Below are 21,771 nucleotides of genomic sequence, written 5' to 3' on the forward strand. Positions count from 1 at the left end.
TCACAATAAATAATAAGCTTCAACATCATGTAGACTAGATATATATATTTAGATATGTATATTTAGATTATTTATTAGATATTTCGATTAACTTATATTAAAATACGAAGATCTCCCTTTTTGATCGAGAAATTTTGTCGAGAATGAGTGCCACTAAAGTTCGTGCAGATGAAAGCGGACGCGGACGGCCAGTTGGTCAAACTTAGAGTAAGTGGGCGATACACGCGGCGAGGAGACAGGAGAGATGAGAGCTAAATAGAGCCAAAGAGACGAGATGACGCGATTAGCACATATAGCGACCGCAAGCCGTAGTGTAGTTTAGGGCCTCAGCCTCTCTTAGTTGGCGACGGTGTCTCTCGCGAGGAGGATTCGCCGCTCTGCCGAATCCAACAATATACTCGGCGAGTCCGATTGGTCGGCTAAGATACTCTTACGTCCTCAAGAAAAACGGTAAGTCCATTTTTGTCGCGATTCTTGTTCATTAGTAGCTTTTAGCTTGTCGTGACTATAAAATGGAATGGGGCGTTTCCAATTTCACCAAATAACAAATAATTAAAAAAGTGTTACGTGAGAAACTACAGTTTACTTCAATTACATGAAATTCCGTCTCTATTATCGTTGCATGGTTTTTGAAACGTTCAAAGGCTTAATTAGAGAATTCATCTAATTAGAACAATTGAAAGAAAAAAACACTCTTGATTCTGCGTCCTCTCTATAAAGTAAAGGTATTTAAGATAATAGCATTAATGCACATACTAAAGTATTGGAAATAATATCTAATATACTCATCATGAAAGGATTTATTGTTCCGCTTTGAATCCCATTTGCAACCTTTTAATGGAAGTATTATTTCCATTAATTTAAAACTTAACAAAGTCTAAAGTGGAAACTTTTAATATTAACAATTACTATAATTCTGACTGTGATAATAAAATAATTTAACACATTCAGAATTTTAAATGTTAAATTTTCGAGGTTTCGAGATTTACGAGATGAGAATAGCAATGATGAAAGGCATTTTCTTAATTGCAATTTGATATTTTGCATATAAAATGATTTATGTTACTGAAGTGCGATTATTTTTAAATTTGTGTACATAAAATGTTCTTAAGAATGGAAATGATGCTCTTTCTTGTAGTTCTCTAATTAAATGCGTTTACATTAGAAGATCTAATATATATATATACACACACATATGTATTATATTTAAACGTTTGAACAAGTTTATAAATACCTGCGCTTTTTTACTAGAGACGATGGCAAGCTCCTCAGAGGGAGACACCGTCAAGCCGACGAACACGAACAAATCAACAACGACTGGAATCAACATTCTCACACTCAAAGAGGGTGCGAGAAAACGACGACGCTTGGAATCTCTGACAACGAATTCGGAGATCCCTGAGAAAACGCAGCGACGCGACGAGTCGTGCAACTTCTATGCGTAAGAATATTTATAATGCAGAATTTCACATGTAATACATATCTACCATTAATTATCAGTGTATTAAAAAATCGACATGTAATTAAAAAAATATTTATTGAAATAAAAAAAGTTTTAATTATACATACAAAAAAGAAAAAATTCATCAATGCAAGTATTTTCAGAATTTTTAACGCTTTAATGAAGTAAAAATATTCTTTGAATCAAAGAAAATGTTTAAAAGAAATAATGTAAACTATAAAAATTTAAAAGAGATAAATTATAGCTATCATAATAAATATAGAAATATGTACGTAACAAATTTAAGGTTTTTTTTTATAAACTTAAAAGTATTCTCGTAAATTGAAGCAACAAATATCTGCACAATTACTATAATTATTTCTATAATCGTGTTCTGTATTTAATTGGATTTTATGATTCGCATCCAAAAAAATATGAGTTCGGTCAATCAGAGAATATTATTTGAAATTAATTACATATTCTAACACACGATGCAATTCTTACATTTTCACCCTCAGCGAAGCAACCAGCGAAAAAAGGGCTCAGCACATAGAAGAAAAAAAAGACTCGTCACAGCCACGCCTGAGAAAAAAGGATCAAACTGTTCCAATAAATTCACAAGATGTTCGAATGTCACAATCTTGCGAAACAGGCGTGAGAAAAAATGATGCGACTAGATTAAGGAAAACGATACAATGGCTTGAGGAAGGTGCGCGAAGATTACGCGAGGACCTGGCGAACGTGCGAACCGAACTACATGAAGAGCGAAGGGCTGCAAAAATTGCCAAGAGAGAGTTTGAAACTACTCTCAGAGAAGCCAGATTTGCTGAGGCTGCCAAGTATCAATCAATCATAGCCGAATTAAAAACCAGGTAAAATATAGGTATTCTTATCTGAAGCTTATATGTCCTCAAATCTTTTTTATTTCTCTCATAACAATTTCGGTTCTCAAGTCTAAAAATTTATTTGTAATTTTTGAATTTGAAGACTATCAAATAATTGGTATTATTAAAAAAAGTACCGAAGGTAATATATTTTCTGTCAGGATCGTTCAATCTGCGTCGCCATCGCCGTCACCGTCGCCGCCATTCAAATCGGATCCCGTGAAAGACGAGAGTCACAAGCGTGAATTATCAACCCTCAGAAAACGCTTAGTTGAAGCTGAGGGCACGATACGAAGACTCGAACAATTGGTGAAATCACAAGCGAGCATTACTCGCAGTACCAATAATACTTCTTCCTACGGTGATGCGCGCCGTCTGGAAGCAGAAATACGAAATTTACGCGCAGAAAACGAGAAACTCGAAGAGAAATTGCGTGTAAGAGCCAATCCTTTAATCTTTTAAATTTGTAGAGCTTAAACTTTAAAAGGACTTTGAAATTAATTTATAAGTGATCAACTTTAATGCTAAATATTGATTATTTTAATAATTACAATTACATTATATATATAAATAAATATATATATGTATATATATATATATTTATTTATTTATACTATTTATTTATTTATTTATTTATTTACTTATTCTATATTTCTAATTTATTTTAACAAGTTTGTCATTGATTTATTACGTTCATAATAAACGTCGTTCTTTTTATGATATAGTTCTCACTTATAAGAGATATTTTTACATTTAGATCGCTTTAAATGCCGAGAAAACTCGCATCGCTGAGATACGAGCTCAACGGGAAAATCACGAAGCTGAACTTTCCGCATTGCGAAAATCACTTCGCAGCGAAGCTATAAAAATGGTAAATAATTTAGATATCAATAAATGGCTTAATAGCTCTTAATAATTATACGACCGTGACATCGCTTGAAGCAAGAATAGCGAATAATATCGCTCTGAGGGCGATTCACCAATCGGGCACGTAAAAATATCCTTCTTCACGAATACGAGAGCGCTAGCGTCAGCACGAGACTCTTCGAAGATGCTTATTAAAAAATTATACCCTGCGGTATTGGTCTGCACTAACTAGAAAAGAGTCTGTCCAAAATGCAGCAGTCCGGTCTGACGCTTACTCGGACAAAAGTTTTACCGACATGGCGAACAGTTTGCCATAGGCATCGACGAAAAGGAATGCCCCTCGCTGTGCGATTATCCAAAATGATCACGCGTTTCCCACGCTATATATTCTTGGGCCCCGGAATTTCGGATGTGATTCAACAATTTGCAAATTACAGGGCAAATTGTACGTGCACAGCAACGAATACGGAAAATTACGTGTCGTCTCGAAATATTAGTTTAAACAACTGATTTTTTAATTTAATCCTTTCGATGTTGATATGAGTACTATGTAAATAATCATTCGACAAATCGCTATACAAAAATTGTGAATTTTTACGAGAGTGAATTTTTTAGTTCTTTTTTTTTTTTTTAATTTTGTTATCTCAAACATATCAAAATAAAAAAAATATTTTAATAATTTCTTTCTCTAATCACGAACGATTAATTTTGTTTTAGTTCCATTTGTGAAGTAATGCGACAATTGTATGTATATTGAATGAAAACTTGCATCCAACGATTTATTTCAAGCCATGTCTAATTTCTACCGCGTTACCGCGTCCATGTCCGCATCAGACGCTATATTTAATTCTAATATATTTATTCCTATCGGCACGCCGTGTAACTCGGGGAGGTACTTCCCGCTTCCTAGCATGCCACTACATTGCGGTTGAAATCGTGCAGTAATGTTGTCTACCGCATTGCCAGTGTAGACTAATACGATCGCGACCTGATTCTTGGCAAGTAGCCAAATATCGGAGATAACGAAAGGAGAGTGAGTCGGTTTTGGCATATGGGGCGATCAAAAATGAAGAGTTATGAATCTCATTTATTTAATGGAAGCCTAATGAAAATTAATTTGAGCATCAGATTCACGGGATTAATTTTATTCTCATCTATTTAAAATGGTTACAAGAGGGTAAAATTGTAATAGAGAGAGAGAGAGAGAGAGAGAGAGAGAGAGAGAGAGAGAAAGACTCTTTTGGATTTTTAAATCAAATTTACAATATTATTATAAATATTTAAAATGAATCGAGTATTTTAACGCTAAGAATTGAACGAATTCAATTGTAGGCATTGTTTTGAAACGAAAATGTTTGAAGGATTATTAACCGGCGCGGCACTCGTTTATGTATGTGGCCGTCACGTTCCGATCGTAATCCGATCATGGTAATAATTGATTTAAGACTTCCGGTCGCCAGATGATTCATCGTTCTCAGAAAGCATGTACTGCTATCGTGTGCAACCGGAACAAAAAGCACGCGCTCGTACGTGCGAACACCGTGAATGTTTAGAGACATCGACGGATAACGCGGCGTTTCTCTCATCCCACACCTGTACAGACAAGGTGAAGGCAAAAAGGCCCCCGGGGCCTGACAAGCCTGACTGAACGCGGTGGGACGAGGTGAGAGCTCGAAAGCGGTACGAAAGGGACCGATCGCTGCCCCTCCCCTTCGTCATCGCTGTGTATCCCATTCTTCGTCGCGATCGCTGGCGATGTTAATTTTTCTCATTGCAACTTTCGCCACACGTGTCCACGCGCGAGAGATCCGCCGCATTCAAACGAGTTTTGCGGATTTTTGCAGATGGATGAGCTGCGTGGCAAGAGCCGAGAGATTGAGAAGCTGTCGAAACTCTTGAAACGTCGAAAGTTGGCGCCGGCGGAGCAAGAGATGGTGAGTATTTGCATTTATCTACCGTGTTTCCGCTTCCGTGAGACATGTAGTAAATACGATACGTAAAACCTGGTATTTTTAAATACCAGGATCTCTAATGCTCGTATCAGACTAGAAACTGAGATTGAGATCGAATTTGATCGATCAAAGAAAAGTTTATTGATATTGATTTCCTTTTTTCTAATTGGTTAAATTCAATCTCAATCTCAATCTCGATCTCTATTTCTAATCTGGTACAAGTATAATGCAGAGCCTTCAAAATAATAGCTACTTAGATAAATAGTGTGTACGATATTAGTTTTGTTGAAAATTAATTTTTTGTTTAAATAAATTGTGATAAATATATTTTTTCCAAGATTTTAATTCAAAATTAAGTGTCATAAGTTGATTTCAAATCGAAATTTTATCTAATATTCATTTAATTAAAATTAAATGTTGTAAATATCAAGTTGAATAATATTTTATAAAGTTAAATAATATTGGCATTTATATATTTAAAATTGAATCTTTTATTATTTAATTCATTACTGCTAATATCGTATCATAATATTTTTGTGATGAAAAAGATACATTAATTTTGGAAGAAACATTGTCGAGAACATTAAATACATTTATTAATGAAATTTCTAAACCTTATAAATCGAAATTTATAAACATCATAAATCGAATTTATAAACGTATCTTTTAAAAAGCCTCTTGTTTTCAATCGCTTATAATTATTCTGTTTTCACTATTTATAGACTTTCCACATTTTAGTAAAAGTTAATTCTAATTTGATTACAGAGTTAAAACGTGACCTATATAGAACATTCTATTGTACATGTATTTATTCATAGAAATTTTTTTAACGATTCTACTGCTCAAAATTTTCAGCCATTTGAAAAAAAAGTCCAGAAACATTATAAACAAGATAATATTTATATTTTCAATACTTTCAATCTAAATATTAATATTCACTTCAAATATTGACATTTAAATGATTTACAGCACATTTACATCTGTTTTAATTGCGATCGTTTATCACGAACGAAACGAATAGTCTCTTTTGTCTCATTCTCGTCAGATATCTCATTCTGAAATTCTTCCTTATTTCATTCGTTCTCAGATATGCGCGACGGTAAAGAACCATCGTGTGAACAATCCAACGGTTCACTCTGAGGACCGGTGCACGCGATTATCATATCGTGTGACTTCCGATGTAAGTTTATACAGCATCAAGTTCCTAGAAGTCTTTGGCATGGACACTCGATTCTTTCAGAGTTAAAATCAACGACTCAGTATATACTCGATTTCTTAAAACTGCCATCTGTCTTAATAACAGTACTTGTGTTAAAGTATCATTTTTAAAGAACATCTCATAAACCGGAAGTTACTCGTGTCCTATTTACTTCTTTTCTTTGTCAGAGAAGTACTAAAAGAAGCTATTAGTCATTAGAATTACGTCATTAAACGCAAAGCTATAAAGTATGATGGCTCGCCGATGCGATGGAGGGTTAATGAACCATTATGTGAAGCGATACCAAAGTGCGCTTAAAACGATACCGCACCGTTTAAGCATCTTAGATATTTGGACATGCTCCAAGAGATGCGCCGACAACAGTTAGTCGGTACTTTTCGGACAGCGGTCTTCACTTTCGTCGAAGCTTTTAATGATTCAACGAAGCCATTACGAATCGCTGAATCCAAGGGATATTTCATATCTTGATAGTTCGCTTTTAGCCGAAGGTACTCGGATATCGTGATATCACCGGGTCAACGTACCAGGTCACGTCGCGAGACGACCCGCGCGGTCCGTGCATTGTGTATTATACGCGTCTTCGTCATCTTAAAGGAACTTAAAGGCCATACGAGCGAGCGGTCGCAGCTAAAAGGTTGTAGTTATGCGCCGCGCAATATAATTGACACCCTTTCCCGTCTTATCGCCGCTTAATCGAGCTAGCTAACGGTAGCGCGAGATCTACAGTAAAAGCGGTAAAAGCGATAAAAAAAAAGCTTTCTTTTCTTTGGCAACGGTTTCGTGAACTTTGATCTAAAAAGAAGAAATGGAAACAGGAGAAACGTTTCATTCTCTTCATCTCGAGACTTCTCAATTTCCAATCTCAATCTCAAATCTAATATATACTCTCTCTTTAAGAAACACTCTCCTTTCGCGAGAAGAGAAACACACACGACCTAACAACCCTTATTGGAAAGTTGCCTGAGCGTTATTTCTTTCAATATCAAGAATAACAATGGAAGCTGTCATTGTTGTGGTCCAATTCATTCATTCTTTCTTTCTTTCCAAGAAAATTCTGTCTAAGTTAATTAAGCGCTAAATTAGCAAATTGTTCAAAGCAAATCACACAGGTACGAGAGTGTGACATAGGAGAAGATGACACATAGGAGGGTGACACGAGCGCATCGTCTCGCGTCACACCCTTTGACGAGGAAGGGGAGAGGAAAGAGGGAGCAGTTATGATCCTAATCTTACGTTTCATTGTGTCTCGGACTTAAGTTCCTGCCAGGTCAGCAAACCGTAGATACGCCTGTAACTTTCCGAATGGAATGGAAGAGAGGAACGGGTCCGCGCTCGCAACTCCGCGCACAGGTAGCGTAGAAGGCCCCCGCGATTATCGGAGGTGCCTCGCTTCAGTCTGGTCTAGACGTCGGCCGTGCGCGCACCGTTTCTTCCGACGCGACCGCACCACTTTTCCGTGCGTGTCCCGGGTGTGACACACGATCGAGGGATTCGCAGGGATCTCTCCGTGTATCGTTTACCAGGTATACCGGCGTATATCGACATCCCGATACTCCCCCTTTCACGCCCGTTATATGAATTCTCAACATCAACGTGAGCTTCATGGGGTTCGCGTGGAACGAGGTAAGGATTACGGTCTGCATCTCTCTTGTCTCTCCTCGTTTACACGTGATTATTCATTCGTGCTTTCCGTTACGTTCAACGCGAAATTACAGCTTCCCTTAAATGAATTAATCATTTACGGAGCGATTATAGGTATTATATTCTAAAGTATTACTTAAAAAAAAAAAAAGAAGAGAGATTGACAATTATAAATTTGATTTTAGATTTTATACTTTAAAGTGTCATTCAAATAGAAAAGTAAGAGGGAGAGATTGACAATTATAATTTTTAACCTTTACGCTACAAACAGCTACTATAAGAAGCTTTCACCTATGTGTTCATCGCATATGAGAAATCATTATAGTGAAAATTTTCACTGCTTGTATGTATATGTAATGACATTATAAGGATTCATCGTTAAAGCAATGTTATGAAAGAGCATCCTTATTAGGAACATCGTTAAAGAAACTTTCAGTAATTTTTTATCAACAAATTATTTTTCAATAAATTATGTTGTTTGACGATGCGATAAAATTATATATTTCAATTCTGTATACAACAACAGTTTTCTTCGAATATAATTTGTTATGATACGATGACTTTTAATTTAGATTTGTCATCACGTAAATTAATTGCTGTATGATATTAAAAAATACTTGGTAATAATAAGCAATAATTGTACATTGCACGAATAGTATAATATTTTTAATTTCTTTCTTACTTATTATTTAAATAATATTTATTTATTAAAAATCGCTAAATTTTAATTCGAAAAAATTGCAAATAAAGCGAAAAAAGGAGATATTGATTACAGCAACGAATATAATCCTAGTAATAATAAAAAGTAAAAAATGTAAGCAGAAAATGAAATAAAATAATAATTAAATTCTATTATACAGATACAATTCAAAATTTAAAAATATTGAGAATGATGTACTTAAAGAAATCTAATTGGCCAATTTAATATTAAAATCACTGAACAACAGTGCTTTTAATATTCAAATTAAATAATTAATTACTGTCTTTTAGTATTGAATTGACCAATATCAGATTTTTGTAGGTTTGTAGACATTACTTAGGATTCCTACAAATATTTTCACTATTATTCTGCGTGAGCAATTGACTGTGACTAAACTCACAGCTCGCAATCATCGAGATTGAATATTTTCACGCTCCTATTCCAGTTTCACTGGCGCCTTCTCTTGTCCCTGAGTAGAACGCGAATAGAGCGTAGTCAATCGCGTTCCCAGGGAAATCGACATAAGTTGCGTGTCGTCAACGTACCGTGGGAACAATCTCGTGATGCGGGTCGCGATGCGAGAGAAAAAAAAATAGCAGAAATGAATATGCCGTACGATTGTAACAATAGTTCCCGTAATTGAATTATTTTGTCAAGTCATTTTGCGGAATAAAGAGTGAATCCAGTTAGCCATACACAGTTGAACCAGCACGTTTCTTATATAGTATCTAATAATCCATAAGAGACAATTAGCTGAAAGTAGGTATCCTCTTTAAGATTCCTACTTAGTTTTATGTTCCTACATACTTGAAATTAGTTTTCTGTTAATTGGCAGTCGTTACCAAGTTATTACAAGAACTATTGCACAAATTGCCGACAATGTGCTGCATTATTTAATATTGTAGGAATTTTAAATAAAAAGTGGATTGAAATAAAACAGATTCTTAATATGTTTACAAATAAAGAATAATATACATAAATATATAAATATGTCAATCTAATAATATATCATATTAATGTAGTCTGCACACATACATTAATATATTGTGCCAACCGTTAATCCTTTCGTGAAGTCATAATAATAGTTTTCATCATACTATTTATTATGTATGGAGAATTATAGTGATTGCGTGTATAAACGCGTTGGAACTTATCATTCACCTGGGGATCATCTGGGAATATATAAATATATTGATTTACCTGAAGTAATAACATACGTTTCAATATTATCCTTCTATAGAAAAGAAAAGTGCTCTTAAAATAGAATAACATTTTATTACATCATACAATTTAATTTTTAATTAGCTAGCTTCTCAAAAAATAAATTCGAACAATCGAAATGTTCGCGATTTCCCAAGAACGAAATAACAAAGTTTGGATATTTGAATTAAAAAATAATCAGCGTCTATAATATATAGTTTACATAAAACTAGTCTAATTGTAAGACTAATTTTAAGTAAATTCGCAAATCCGTTGAAACGTGTCCGCTCACAGCAAATCCAAAGCGGATACCTGCGCGTGTAGGCACGAGCGGACACGTAAGTATGCCTTAAGCACTTAACTATCTACCATTGTCCTCCTTTGAGGCGGCACGCGGGATGAATTTCAATGACTCCGCGACGCGTAAAAAAAAGACGAGAGAGAGAGAGAAAGGCGGCAGCGATCCATTGCGATATACCGGCTCCAAACGGCACGGAGCTGTTATTTCACCGGATGCGCTTCCTCGCTTCGTCTCGATTGCAAGTGGAACGACCTGCACGCGAGTTCTCCCTTCGATTCTATCTTGAGCCTTAGAATCAGCGGGGAATACTCTCGGGACGAGAATGACGACGGCGCGGTGCCGGTAGGCAAGTACCTTCTCGATAACTAACGATACCAGCGATACCGCCACTCTCGGTGAGCTACTTCGCAGAAGAAAGTTCCCAATCTCCCTTCCCACCATCCCCCTCATCCCCCAGCAACCGCAAAGATACGAGCGCGGGTCGTGATACATCGGTGCATGAGAGCGCACATATATTAGCGTGCAATCGAGCCCGCGGTCACGTTACCACCGGACCGGATCACCTCGAGGATCGCCGTCGCGGTTTCTCTATGTACCTACTTAACAACACCTTCGCTCAACCTCGCCTCCTTTATCCTTGACTTTATAAAGAAATCCGCGCGGGCGGATCTATGGGACGAATGATCGAGAGAGATCCGGCAAAGCCATTTTTCTATATCCTTTTTTTTCGCGAGGAACTACCATAAAGTTACACTTCCAGGAATCTTCGTGACATTTGGCGCACCTCGATATTTTTATCGCTGTATCTCAGCTGATGAGTCAGAATCTTTTAGAACCATTTTATCCGAGGAACATCAGGATATTCTTTGGAACGTCCCTGGGAGATTTGTGCTGTATGGGGATCTTTATCATTTTTTTTTTTTTTAAAGAAGGTAATAGATAATCATTGTTAAGAAGGCCTGAGGGATGATCGAAATCCAAGTTCGTGGTCAGACCGCAAACACGATGTGCCTTGAGCATCTGTGCAGATGCATGAAAGACCTCGACGGCGTGGGAGAGATGCACTGAGATGCGCGCTTACGTAGTCTCACGTCTACGCGCAGTGCTATGTAATTCCAATCCAATCGTGGTCAGGATATTAATAATACCTGAGTAACAGTGGGCGTGCACCACAGTGTAATTAGCAACTTCCTCTCTTAGTAAGAAGTAACGAGCATGCATAGGAAGGACGATACGTTATATGTGTTAGGCGCGTTTGGCACCCACGGCACGTCCTTCGATAACGCGGACATTTCGATTTTATATGCGGGTCGGCGAGCGCGAGTAAAGCTGACAATGAGAGCGAAAGTCGCGCTTCGAGCGCGACAGACAGCGTACGAAGGCTTGGCAAGAATCGAATATAATAATAAATCATAAGTGAGCGGAATTAACTGTCATTTTTGAAATCTTTATTTTATATTATAATAAAAATTTTATTTTTATTTATAATCAAAATTGCAAGGAATTTAATATATCGTTTCAAAAGCTATAATACATATTCAAAAAGATTATAATTTTTAAAGTTCTTTCTTGATTTAAAAAAAAAATGGAGTTTTGTTGTACATTTTCTTCATAGAAAAGACGTTTTGAAGTATCAAAAAATTTAGCTACATACAAATCTAAAAATAATTTTGTTGAATCATTTAAATAATTATACAGAACATTCAAATTGGAGTGGCTAGAATATTAACTTTTTGCGGTATCGCTCATTATGCTTGAGATTCCTATCCGTAATTATTTTAATAGTCCAATAAAATTATTTTCAGATCTGTATCCAGCTTTTTAGATACATCAATTATCTTTAAAATCATCTTTAGTGTTAAAGCTAAATAATTTGTGTTGATAATTAGTTTTATATTTTATTGCTTCAAAATTTGGAATTTTGTGTATTATACAATATATTTGCAGGATTAAAATTATATTTACAAGATAAAAAAATGTTTCACATTTTTATGAAAGGAATTCTCTATAAATTGCATTAAAAAATAAAACTCGAATGAATCTTACTCTCCAATGAAGTAAACGAATGAAGTAATTCGGTACGTAAGTCTTGATTGACCGATTGCGTGTTCTATAAGGAAGTTTCGTTGATCCTTAATAGATGATAATACATTAGAAATACGCAAGCCATCCGAGAAACACGCAGACGGATTACGAGATCATAAGTGGGGGCGGGAGATGATCGGTGAAAGTAAGATTAGGTACTGTATGGAATGGTACAGATTGAGTCAAGATGCCGCAAACAAGATACTCATAAGATATCCCAAATTTAATTTGTTTACAGAGTGTACGAATATATAAATAGATATACTCCATTACGTTACACGATAGAGCTGCTAGAAATGTGAATTATATACAGATATGTTTAACTTGTGGGTGTGCGCGATTGAAAAGAATTTCTTTTAATATTCTGAATATTAAAAGATATCTACGATTATATATATATATATATATATATATATATATATATAATAGTTGGATAATATATGAATAGAGCAATATAAATAAAAAATAAAATAATAAATAGATAAAAACAAAGATTATTTTATATTTCTTCTAGTTTATTTATATTTCTTCTAGCTTCTTAATTATCATATTATATAACGGTTCAAGTTTTATTTTTTATAATTTTTTCGCAATTATAGAAAAAAAATGCTACAACGAATAACTATAGGAAAAACATTATTTACATATAATCATTTTTCTACTTAACGACTTAATTAATATGTGAAGAAAATTATTTAGAGGAGTTATTAAATATTCATAAATAATTAATTTTTCCGGGATTCGTGATGTGAAACAACATGATTTCTCCATTTTCCAAAAATTCATATCTTAATTGATATCTAAAAGAAAAATAGATCATGTTTTTACTTAGAAAAGAGATCCAATTATTTATCAGTATTTATTACAGTAATTACTAATTTATCGGAACATTTTAATTATTGCTATCAATAAATTATTATATAAAAATCGAAGAAAATCGAAGAAAATTGTCACGAGTGAAGTATCCGCAACATTTTGGAAAATAGCGTTAATTTCTTCTGTGGTCATTGAAATTGCTAATTATTTTCAACGCGTGTCCGATAACTGTACGGCAGATGTCGAATAAATATAAGAAAACGTCGGGACAAAACAAGATGAGACGAGTGGCGAAGCGCGGATAACGGTAACGCGTGACGCGCTCGTTTCACCTGTCCCAATATGTCTTATATCCGATATAGTCGATCCCCCTGGCCCAAAGAGAGGAGAAACGAGCCGGTGTAACGAGCGCGCGTGTCCAACAATTTACATATATGGCGCAAAGTGCATCATCGTGCGGTGCGGCAAGTGTGCAAGGTGCAATCGGCTCTCTCGGCGCATCTCGTACGTTCGTGTGTACTGTACACACGCTGCACATTGATATCACCTGAGAAGGAAGGAAACTGCGAGACGCGAGAGAGGGAGGAAGAGGCTTGCGCGGCTGTATGTCAGGGGGCCAAGCTAACGGTCCACCCAGACTCTCAGGACTCTCTGTAATCCAATCGTTGCAACGCAACTCGCGTCTGCTTTTCTCTCTTCTCTTTCTCTCTTTCTCCCCATCTCCCCATCTCCCGCCTTCCTTTCGCGGCTTCCCGGCTCGTTGCACATACGTCGTATCGGACCGTGACGTTCATCCGGAAGACTGAATTCACTGAAACGATCGCGATAGATTTCTGCCACTTCCTTCCGAACAACGCCAAGAAAAATAATGTAATTTTCCCAGCTTTGAAAGAAAGCCACATTATTATGCTCCTTCCTTTGAAAATTCAATGATTTTTTTTTTTTATTTACCTCGCAATTAAACGTGGTATCGATAGGACAATGTCGGAAAATAATTGTAATTAAAATATGTTTAAAAATAATGTCATTCACAAAATTAATTTAATAATTTCCGTAGAAGTTAATTGCTGAAGTTTTTACTTTCCTCTTATTTTAACTTTGACATTTAATTTTGTTGCTTAAAAAATAATTTTTTTCAGATTTTGTGATTTTAACGAAAGAAAACACAGAATATCTTTAGGTGTATCTATCTACAAGAATAACTAGCGATTAATTATTTTGATATTACAGATGCGGAAGTTACGGGAGAACGAGGGAAACCGACCGATACAATCAGCATCTCGCATAGAGAAAAAAAATCTCAAAGACGATGATCACATGGTACGTTATTCTTTAATAAACGCATAATTATGTATAATGAGTAATTTTCTAAATAATTCCTCTGATACAAATGCTTCCCCTGGCGAAAATTTTTTTCAGAATTTTTTATATAATTTTTCAGAATTTCTATGTAATTTTATAACTTTCTCACATTTTTTATACAAAATTGGAACACTTCTCAGAAAATCTACATTTTTTTTTTAGAATTTTCTATATATATATTAATTATGAAATATCATAAGATTTCTAAGATTTTTTGTAAGTATAATTTCTGGTGAAATGTTATAAAAATCTAAGAAATTAAAAAATATTTTTAAAAAATTATGGTATGAGAAATCTTAAAATATTTTAGAATTCACTTGAAAAATTCTGAGAGAAGATGTAAACTTTCCGAATATTTCTGAATATTTCTGAAAAATGTTCCAATTTATAAAAATTAAAAAACAAATTTCACCAAGGTCTGATATGCAAAATTACTTCAATTATTTTTCTGTATAAATCAAATTAATATTTCAACTATATTGAGTTCTACAGATATACGTAAGTGATTATTTATTATCATATGTATTTCTCACAATATCTCTCATATCTCGCGATAAAAGTGTATAATGACATAATAAGAATTAAGGTGGGGTATCGTTTAAGGTGAGGTCATATATGCGCGCAATAGAATCCAACAGAGCCATAAATGAAATCGAGGTCGAGCGCCTTCGTGAACTCGCTCTTGAACAGCAGGAAGTCATCGAAATACTTAGACAGGCAGTTAAGGTAATAGAATTTTTTTTAGGAAGTAAATATGAATTGAAAATTTGAAAAATATAATTTTTTATTTTTCTCATAAATTTTGAAGGTTCCTAATATATTATAACTAATATATATATATCATTAATTTGAAAGAAAGATATTTCAACCTTAAATCTGCAAATTAAAAAAAACATATGAAATAAGAGTATAGACAGCTTGATGTGAAAAAAAGATAATAGATTATATAAAGATTATAAGATTACATTGAGCGAATTAAAAATTTGCGTATTAATAAAACTAATCATTCTAGTAAAACTAAATTTGAAAAATAAAATCGGATATTTTTATGTGTTACTTAAGGAGAGAGAGAGAAAGTTGGAGCAATTATCCAACAAGAAGAGGAAGGAGGAATTTTATAAACAGTGGCTAGAGTTAGAGCCGGTGGCTGAAGTGGATGACGAGGAGGATCATGAAGATGATGACAGCGCTCTATCGAGTGCCCCGTCCTCGATGTCGCCACAACCTGGGGGCTATGGTCAGTGGCAAGGCAATGGTGTCACTAGAGAAGCATATGAAGCCGTTCTCATCGAGATCGAGGATCTACAATCAAGGCTTCTTAAAGAGCAACGCGAGCTATCGCATGCCAGAATTCAAATTTGCGACTTGGAGAAAGCGCTCTTGCAAGAGGTAAAATTTGTAATTGTAATATAATTGGTGTATAATCCTCGATGATTAATTATAATAGACGTATAATTCTTGGCAATTTCTTTTCGTTTACATTATAATTGATACTTATAATAACAGATGGATTATAACCTAGGAGTACATGAAAAATTTTTAGCTTATAATATTGCATACCTGAAAGTTTTGATAAAGGCTTTTGCATTTCACAGAGATGTGCTGATCGTGACAAAGAATTAAGTGAATTGAATGATAAGCTTCGAGCTGCTGAGGAACGAGAAGCCGCACTTTTGGTGGAGCTTTCGGAGATACGAGAGCAAAATGAACTGCTGGAATTTCGATTGCTCGAAATGGAAGAAATACCTATACGCAAAGATACTCCCGATACGGTGGACAGCGGTATCGTTTCACCAGAACCTGTTCATACGAACAAGGTAAGTTTTTGTTTCGTATTGCGCATCAAGTTTAATTTAAATTAATGCAGATAATAAAATAACTAGTCACTTAGGAATTTTTACTTATTATAAAATTAGGAAGGAATTTTTTTATTTATTACATAAAATTATTATTGATACGCTAATAATCGTTCGTGTATCTTCCATTTATATCTTGCAATACAATGATATTTCAGGATCATTCAATTAACAAACAGAGAAGCCGTGCCGTGGCAACCGTGATACCCTACACGAATGCTACAATGAACTCTATAAAATCCACGTCACCCGTGTTACCGCGAAAGCCCCCGCTTACTCTTCAGGAAAGTGGTATCTTTGAGGAGGAAGAAGAAGAAAAAGAGTATGAAGAAGAGCACGACATCGAGTTTAATAGCCGCGGTACTCAAACGGAAGCACCATCCGGTGAACTCCTGCAGGAAGTGCAACGTCTTCAAGAGTTAAGGGCTCGAATTCAGGAACGAGCGGCTAAGATCACAACACCGGTCTTCCATCCGATTGATTCATCTAAGATCTGCTTCGATGTGTCAACAATGGATTCGATAGTCCAGCTGACTTCCTATCAGGAGCGGGTTCGTGATCTCGAGGAGAGACTTGAAATATATGAGGAAGCTGAAAAGAATCGAGAACAAGAAAAGCGACTGTCTAAACAGCGGGAGGAGGAACTATTGGATGAAAACTATAGACTTACAGAGAGAACATACTGGTTGGAAAACGAACTGCGGACTATCAGCGCAAAGTGTACCGTCAGCGAGACTAACAGTGGAGAGACAACTGTCATGCATCAAATAAAGAACATGGGCCAAAATAAACATCCAGAAGATGTACAGAATTTGGAAAATGTACAAGATCAACTTAAAGATTCAAATTGCACGCGTGCTGTTCAAACCATAGAAACATACGGAAATTACATGGCTACAGAATGTCCTCGATGTCAAGATAAAGATAAATCCGACAAGCAGGTCACTCTGGGTGCTGAACGTAATGTCACGGTAATATATGTTGTATCGATCTAGCTCTTTTTTAAATTCATTTACCGATTTGAATAACTTAATTTTATGTTACGGAGTTATTTCTTCTTTAATTTGAAGTAAACAATAAACGATCATTGCATATTTTTGCAGCTTGTATCCCTAGAGGAGAAGGAGAAGAAAGACGAACTGAAACTCTGTAAATCCGAAGAACCGGCCGTAACTGATCTTACCAAAAACGACTTAGAAAAGAAGGTTAGCCGAAGACGAGTTAGGAATAAAGAGCGCGAAATACGGTCCGCAAAAACAGCAAGAATGGCAAATGTCAGATTCGTCCACGACGTCTCCTTTGGACGAAGAAATCATCCGTTGGTCTTGTATCAGGAAATTTGTGTTTAGCTTATGCCGTCGCTCTATCAAATCCTTAACAACGAACTCTAGTAAGACGGGCGTGGCTTAAAAATTCGATAACATCGTCTAGTAAACTTTCGCTGTAATTCCCCGTTTTCACACCGAAGAAAGTTGTTGCTCGCGTTATAATCAAAAGCTGATGTCTGCCTAAGTTGATGTGTAGTTTTTGAGAAGCTGGGAATCTTCCTCGCAATAGAGGATTGCGCAGAAGAAAGCGCATGTTCTCCGGAGCGACAGTTTCCAGAAAATAGCGACGAACGGAAGAAGACCGAGGTCGTGGAGAGAAAATGAGGAGGTGAGGAAGAGAAGGAGAAGGAAAGCTAACCGACAGCATATCTACCTTACGTCTTTGAACGTACGTATGAGACAGACGACCGACAAGCTCAGTTTTATTTGGAAAACATGAAAAAAAATACAATTACTAAATATGATAGCCAAATATAGCCAAGTGTCTCAGATTACAAATAAATCCAACAGATTCATCAAAGTATCTGATACTTTGCTAATCTTTCTCCAGACTTTTTGCAGAATCTGTTCTCGATAATAATCATGTTTGCATTCTCAAAATTATTAATTACAGTGTAGTGCACTCTACGACTTTTTATGCGTCTTGATTATTCATCGAATTATGTTCAAAAAATTCTGACTAACTATTTGGACTGTAGTAGAGCTTTATAGCAAGTTTCCGCCTGGCATAATCACAACATTATATATTACGCACTTGATACCAGTTGGTGATGGTAACGATTATGCTTCTCTTCTCCTATTTTCTTCATCTGTCTCATAGAAATTAGAATTATAGTAAACAAAATGTATAAGTATAACATAACATAGCATAAGATCATCTGGACCAAATAAACATCCAGCACAAAGTTTCCATATTGATATGTTTACATAACATTCATCTAGATGTTTGATGTTAGCTATGCTGTGCTTATGCATTTTGTATTAGTCTTATTAGTTCTTAATCACCATAACAAAATATATTCGTAAAAATAGCGAGCATTAATTTTATTTAAAGTAAAAATTTCTTTATTTTGAAACAAAAATACGCATAAAAATTTAATCTTTAGCGATATTTATTAATAATATTTAGTAATTATTATTACACTTTTTCGTTATATTTAAAACAATACTATATAGCAGATTCGACTGCCACAAAAAAAAATCTTTTAAGTTTACAGTCGTTTTATATATTGGACATTTAGGCAATTATTGTTTTTAATACCAAAGAATTAAAACTTGTACAGCACAAAAAGATTACAGAAACATTTCTGAAATCACTGCAAGATTGCAACACATATATCATGCAATATTTTTTACAATATTTTTATCATTAGTATTACTACAAATTGTTGAAATTGCATGTCTCTCTATAATGTCTGTAACATTTTACCGTAATTCACAAGATTACAATGTTGCTGTAATATAATTGAAAATTTCTATGCTGTACGGGGGGAACATGATGTAAGCTCATGCTTCACCGTTGTTCTTTACGCAGGTGATCTATTTTCGCTGGAGATAAATGCGAGAAGAGGTTCTCCATCGTCTCTCGTCGTCGCAGACTCTGTCCATCAACCCACGAGTTCCACGGAAGAGTCAATGAACCCGTGGGTAAAACCCGCGGCATAAACGAGGTAAGATAATTTTTCTAAACGCTTATATCATGATTTTAATAAGTAGTGAATCAATCAGCTTCCTAAGCACTTCGAAACTTAGATTCAATTCATTCTACAAATTGGATATCGATTTATGTCTGCATACCTGATACTACTTATTCACAAATAAAAGAAGGATGTGCAAAATAAACATAACATACAGACACATTAGCGATCGGTTAACTTTGAGTCAGTTTACCTATAACTGATCTGACTTCGGTCGGTCCTCATTGATTTTAAATCATAAATATATACAGTTCTTTTATATAAATATTTTTACAATTTGTTACAGGACAATACGGCTGGCGCTGCTTGGTGTGCCCAAGTGACGATCAGAAATGGTACGTCCTAGAAATAAAACGAGGGCGCCTGCGGATCGAGTGCCAACCTGAACCCTCGGTTTGGCGTACTTCACCTTCCCCATGTCACGACCAATCTTTTCGTACAAGCTGTGAAATCAAGTGCCAAATAAGCCGTAGATTATATATATATATTATATATATCTCCCTCACACGCGAGCGTAAATTATATAAAGCGTTATTATAAAATAATTATAACGATGTTTTGTAATAATTATTGCGTGCAATAATTATTACAAAATAATTTCACGTATGATTCGGAATATTCGTAATTGATGCATTTTTAAGAGATAAAGAATGACGCCCAGAAAAAATCAGAATGAAGATAACTGCATTAAACAGACATGTATTTGTACTAAGCGACATATCAAATGTATCTTCGAATCCTTAGTATGTCTTTATCGAAATTTAAATCTACGTTTCGACATAAATTTAAATTTGATATGACAAAAATGCAACTGTGCATGCGTAAGCTAATTTGATGTCACGCATCACATGTGTGTCGCAAATTATCGCGCGATTCGTGATATCATGCATTCAATGAGCCACAAAGGCATGTCTGTGTAGTGCCGTTGAGATTCTATAATGTCTATATCAACGACTATTGGAGATTCTATTATAATTTCCATCATTATACACTGTGTGAGGAGCAACTTCGTTAGAAACAGTAATTGTAGGAAAGTAATATACATGTATTATAAGGAATATATAAATTCCTCAATGATTCACTTCACTCCGATATCTTTTTCTTTTAGTTTTTCATTTTAAACTTTTGCACGCCAATTTTACGCGATAAAGTATATAATAGAATTATATACTGAATTAAATTGAGATAATTGCTACCTTCATTGTAGAATATCATTTCATGAATTTTATCGAAACTAAGCTAGGCTTGCGTGTGTCTTTATATTGGAAAAATATATACATGTATGTGCGTATGCTTCAACATTTAATGTTCATTGATATGCGTATTAGTGTGTAAACAATGTGTTTCTAGTCCTACTTTTCGTTCAATCGTATAACACAACGAACGTGCCTTAGCATCATGTATATCGATCTTGAGTGATTTCATAGATTTAGTTAGATTTTTCGCAAGAAGTGTGTATATACAAACACTTACTCATTTATGCTGTATAGATTTTCGGAGCAAAAATTATTCCATCAAGCCTGTTTGACCACTATGGCGCTGTTTGCTTACAGATTCATTTCATATATAGAATTGATTTTATTCGTAACGTGTGTATCTACAAGAAATGAATAAAAGTGCCCATCTGTTCTCCGTCTCTCTTTCTTATTATTAAATTGCTAATTTCTAGAACGAATAAGTTAAATCAAATCTTATTTTTATTTATTCAAATAAAATATCATTTTATTTGAATAATACTAATAATTTAATTTCAAATAATTACAAAACAAAAGATCGTTTATGTAGTCAATTAATCATATTTTATCATATATCTAAAAGATTAGAGCAGAATATTTTACAAAATCTGTTTTTGGCAGATTTTACTTGTTACGATTTGCAGCTATGTCCTTTAATTAGAGGACTTAGATGTGTTCTCTGAGATTTTCGCCTGTTTATCGGGGACTTCTCGTTTACCATAGGTGGTAGATGCAGCGACGCCCATCAGCAAAGATGGCAATGTACATTCTATAAAACGGACTCTTTCAACGAGTACGTTACGCTTTCTCTCCAACGAAGCGTTCCTCTTCTCGTAGCTTTTCAGCATTTGCCTCCAATAATTCCTTTTACTAGTATTAACTTCACTTGCAGTTCTATCTATATTAGTATTTGCCACAGCGGCTGAGGTTCTGGAGAAATCAGCCATTGTTCACAAAAAATTTTGACAAGCTGAAATTAGGTTACTAAATAAACGTGAATAAACGCTTTAGGCTACATCATGAAGTATCTTCCATTAACATCAACCTTTAATCTTCAAGTTTCGAGTCATGTTAGTACCGAAATAACCAAAAAAGGTATAAAATGATATGAAATGACAAGTGACATGGCGATATAAAATAAAAATGACTCAACATTATTGGAAGTCGTCGGAATCATCCGTGTTGTC

The 21,771-nt window shown here is 35.0% G+C and overlaps 1 protein-coding gene across 5 annotated transcripts; it reads left to right on the forward strand.

The window, feature by feature from the left end:
* The first annotated feature begins 285 nt into the window (after nucleotides 1–285).
* On the forward strand, nucleotides 286–20,985 carry LOC105153442 (uncharacterized). Of its 5 annotated transcripts, none has more exons than XM_011068288.2 (15): nucleotides 286–450; nucleotides 1,252–1,441; nucleotides 1,960–2,313; nucleotides 2,487–2,760; nucleotides 3,083–3,196; nucleotides 5,037–5,126; nucleotides 6,232–6,324; nucleotides 14,337–14,426; nucleotides 15,072–15,194; nucleotides 15,531–15,857; nucleotides 16,064–16,285; nucleotides 16,483–17,295; nucleotides 17,428–17,980; nucleotides 19,187–19,322; nucleotides 19,636–20,985. In XM_011068288.2, exons 2-13 carry the CDS (start codon nucleotides 1,257–1,259, stop codon nucleotides 17,671–17,673), a joined length of 2,931 nt encoding a protein of 976 aa, XP_011066590.2. In that variant the 5' UTR covers nucleotides 286–450; nucleotides 1,252–1,256; the 3' UTR covers nucleotides 17,674–17,980; nucleotides 19,187–19,322; nucleotides 19,636–20,985. The 5 variants fall into 5 exon arrangements, with proteins under 5 accessions (XP_011066590.2, XP_011066592.2, XP_011066591.2 ...); XM_011068290.2 differs by having other exon boundaries at nucleotides 17,428–17,529; XM_087409864.1 differs by having other exon boundaries at nucleotides 314–450; nucleotides 1,254–1,441; nucleotides 17,428–18,040.
* The last annotated feature ends 786 nt before the right edge of the window (nucleotides 20,986–21,771 follow it).

Source organism: Acromyrmex echinatior, chromosome 9 (assembly GCF_024713525.1).
Source record: "Acromyrmex echinatior isolate Ae372 chromosome 9, ASM2471352v2, whole genome shotgun sequence".
In the NCBI taxonomy this organism is placed as follows: Eukaryota; Metazoa; Arthropoda; class Insecta; order Hymenoptera; family Formicidae; genus Acromyrmex; species Acromyrmex echinatior.

Bases quoted from the DNA above. Each gene is read 5' to 3' on its own strand.
- LOC105153442 (XM_011068288.2), top strand. From the start codon at position 1,257: ATGGCAAGCTCCTCAGAGGGAGACACCGTCAAGCCGACGAACACGAAC. The intron at 6,325-14,336 runs GTAAGTTTATAC...TTGATATTACAG, and splicing joins CATATCGTGTGACTTCCGAT to ATGCGGAAGTTACGGGAGAA. The intron at 17,296-17,427 runs GTAATATATGTT...ATATTTTTGCAG, and splicing joins GTGCTGAACGTAATGTCACG to CTTGTATCCCTAGAGGAGAA.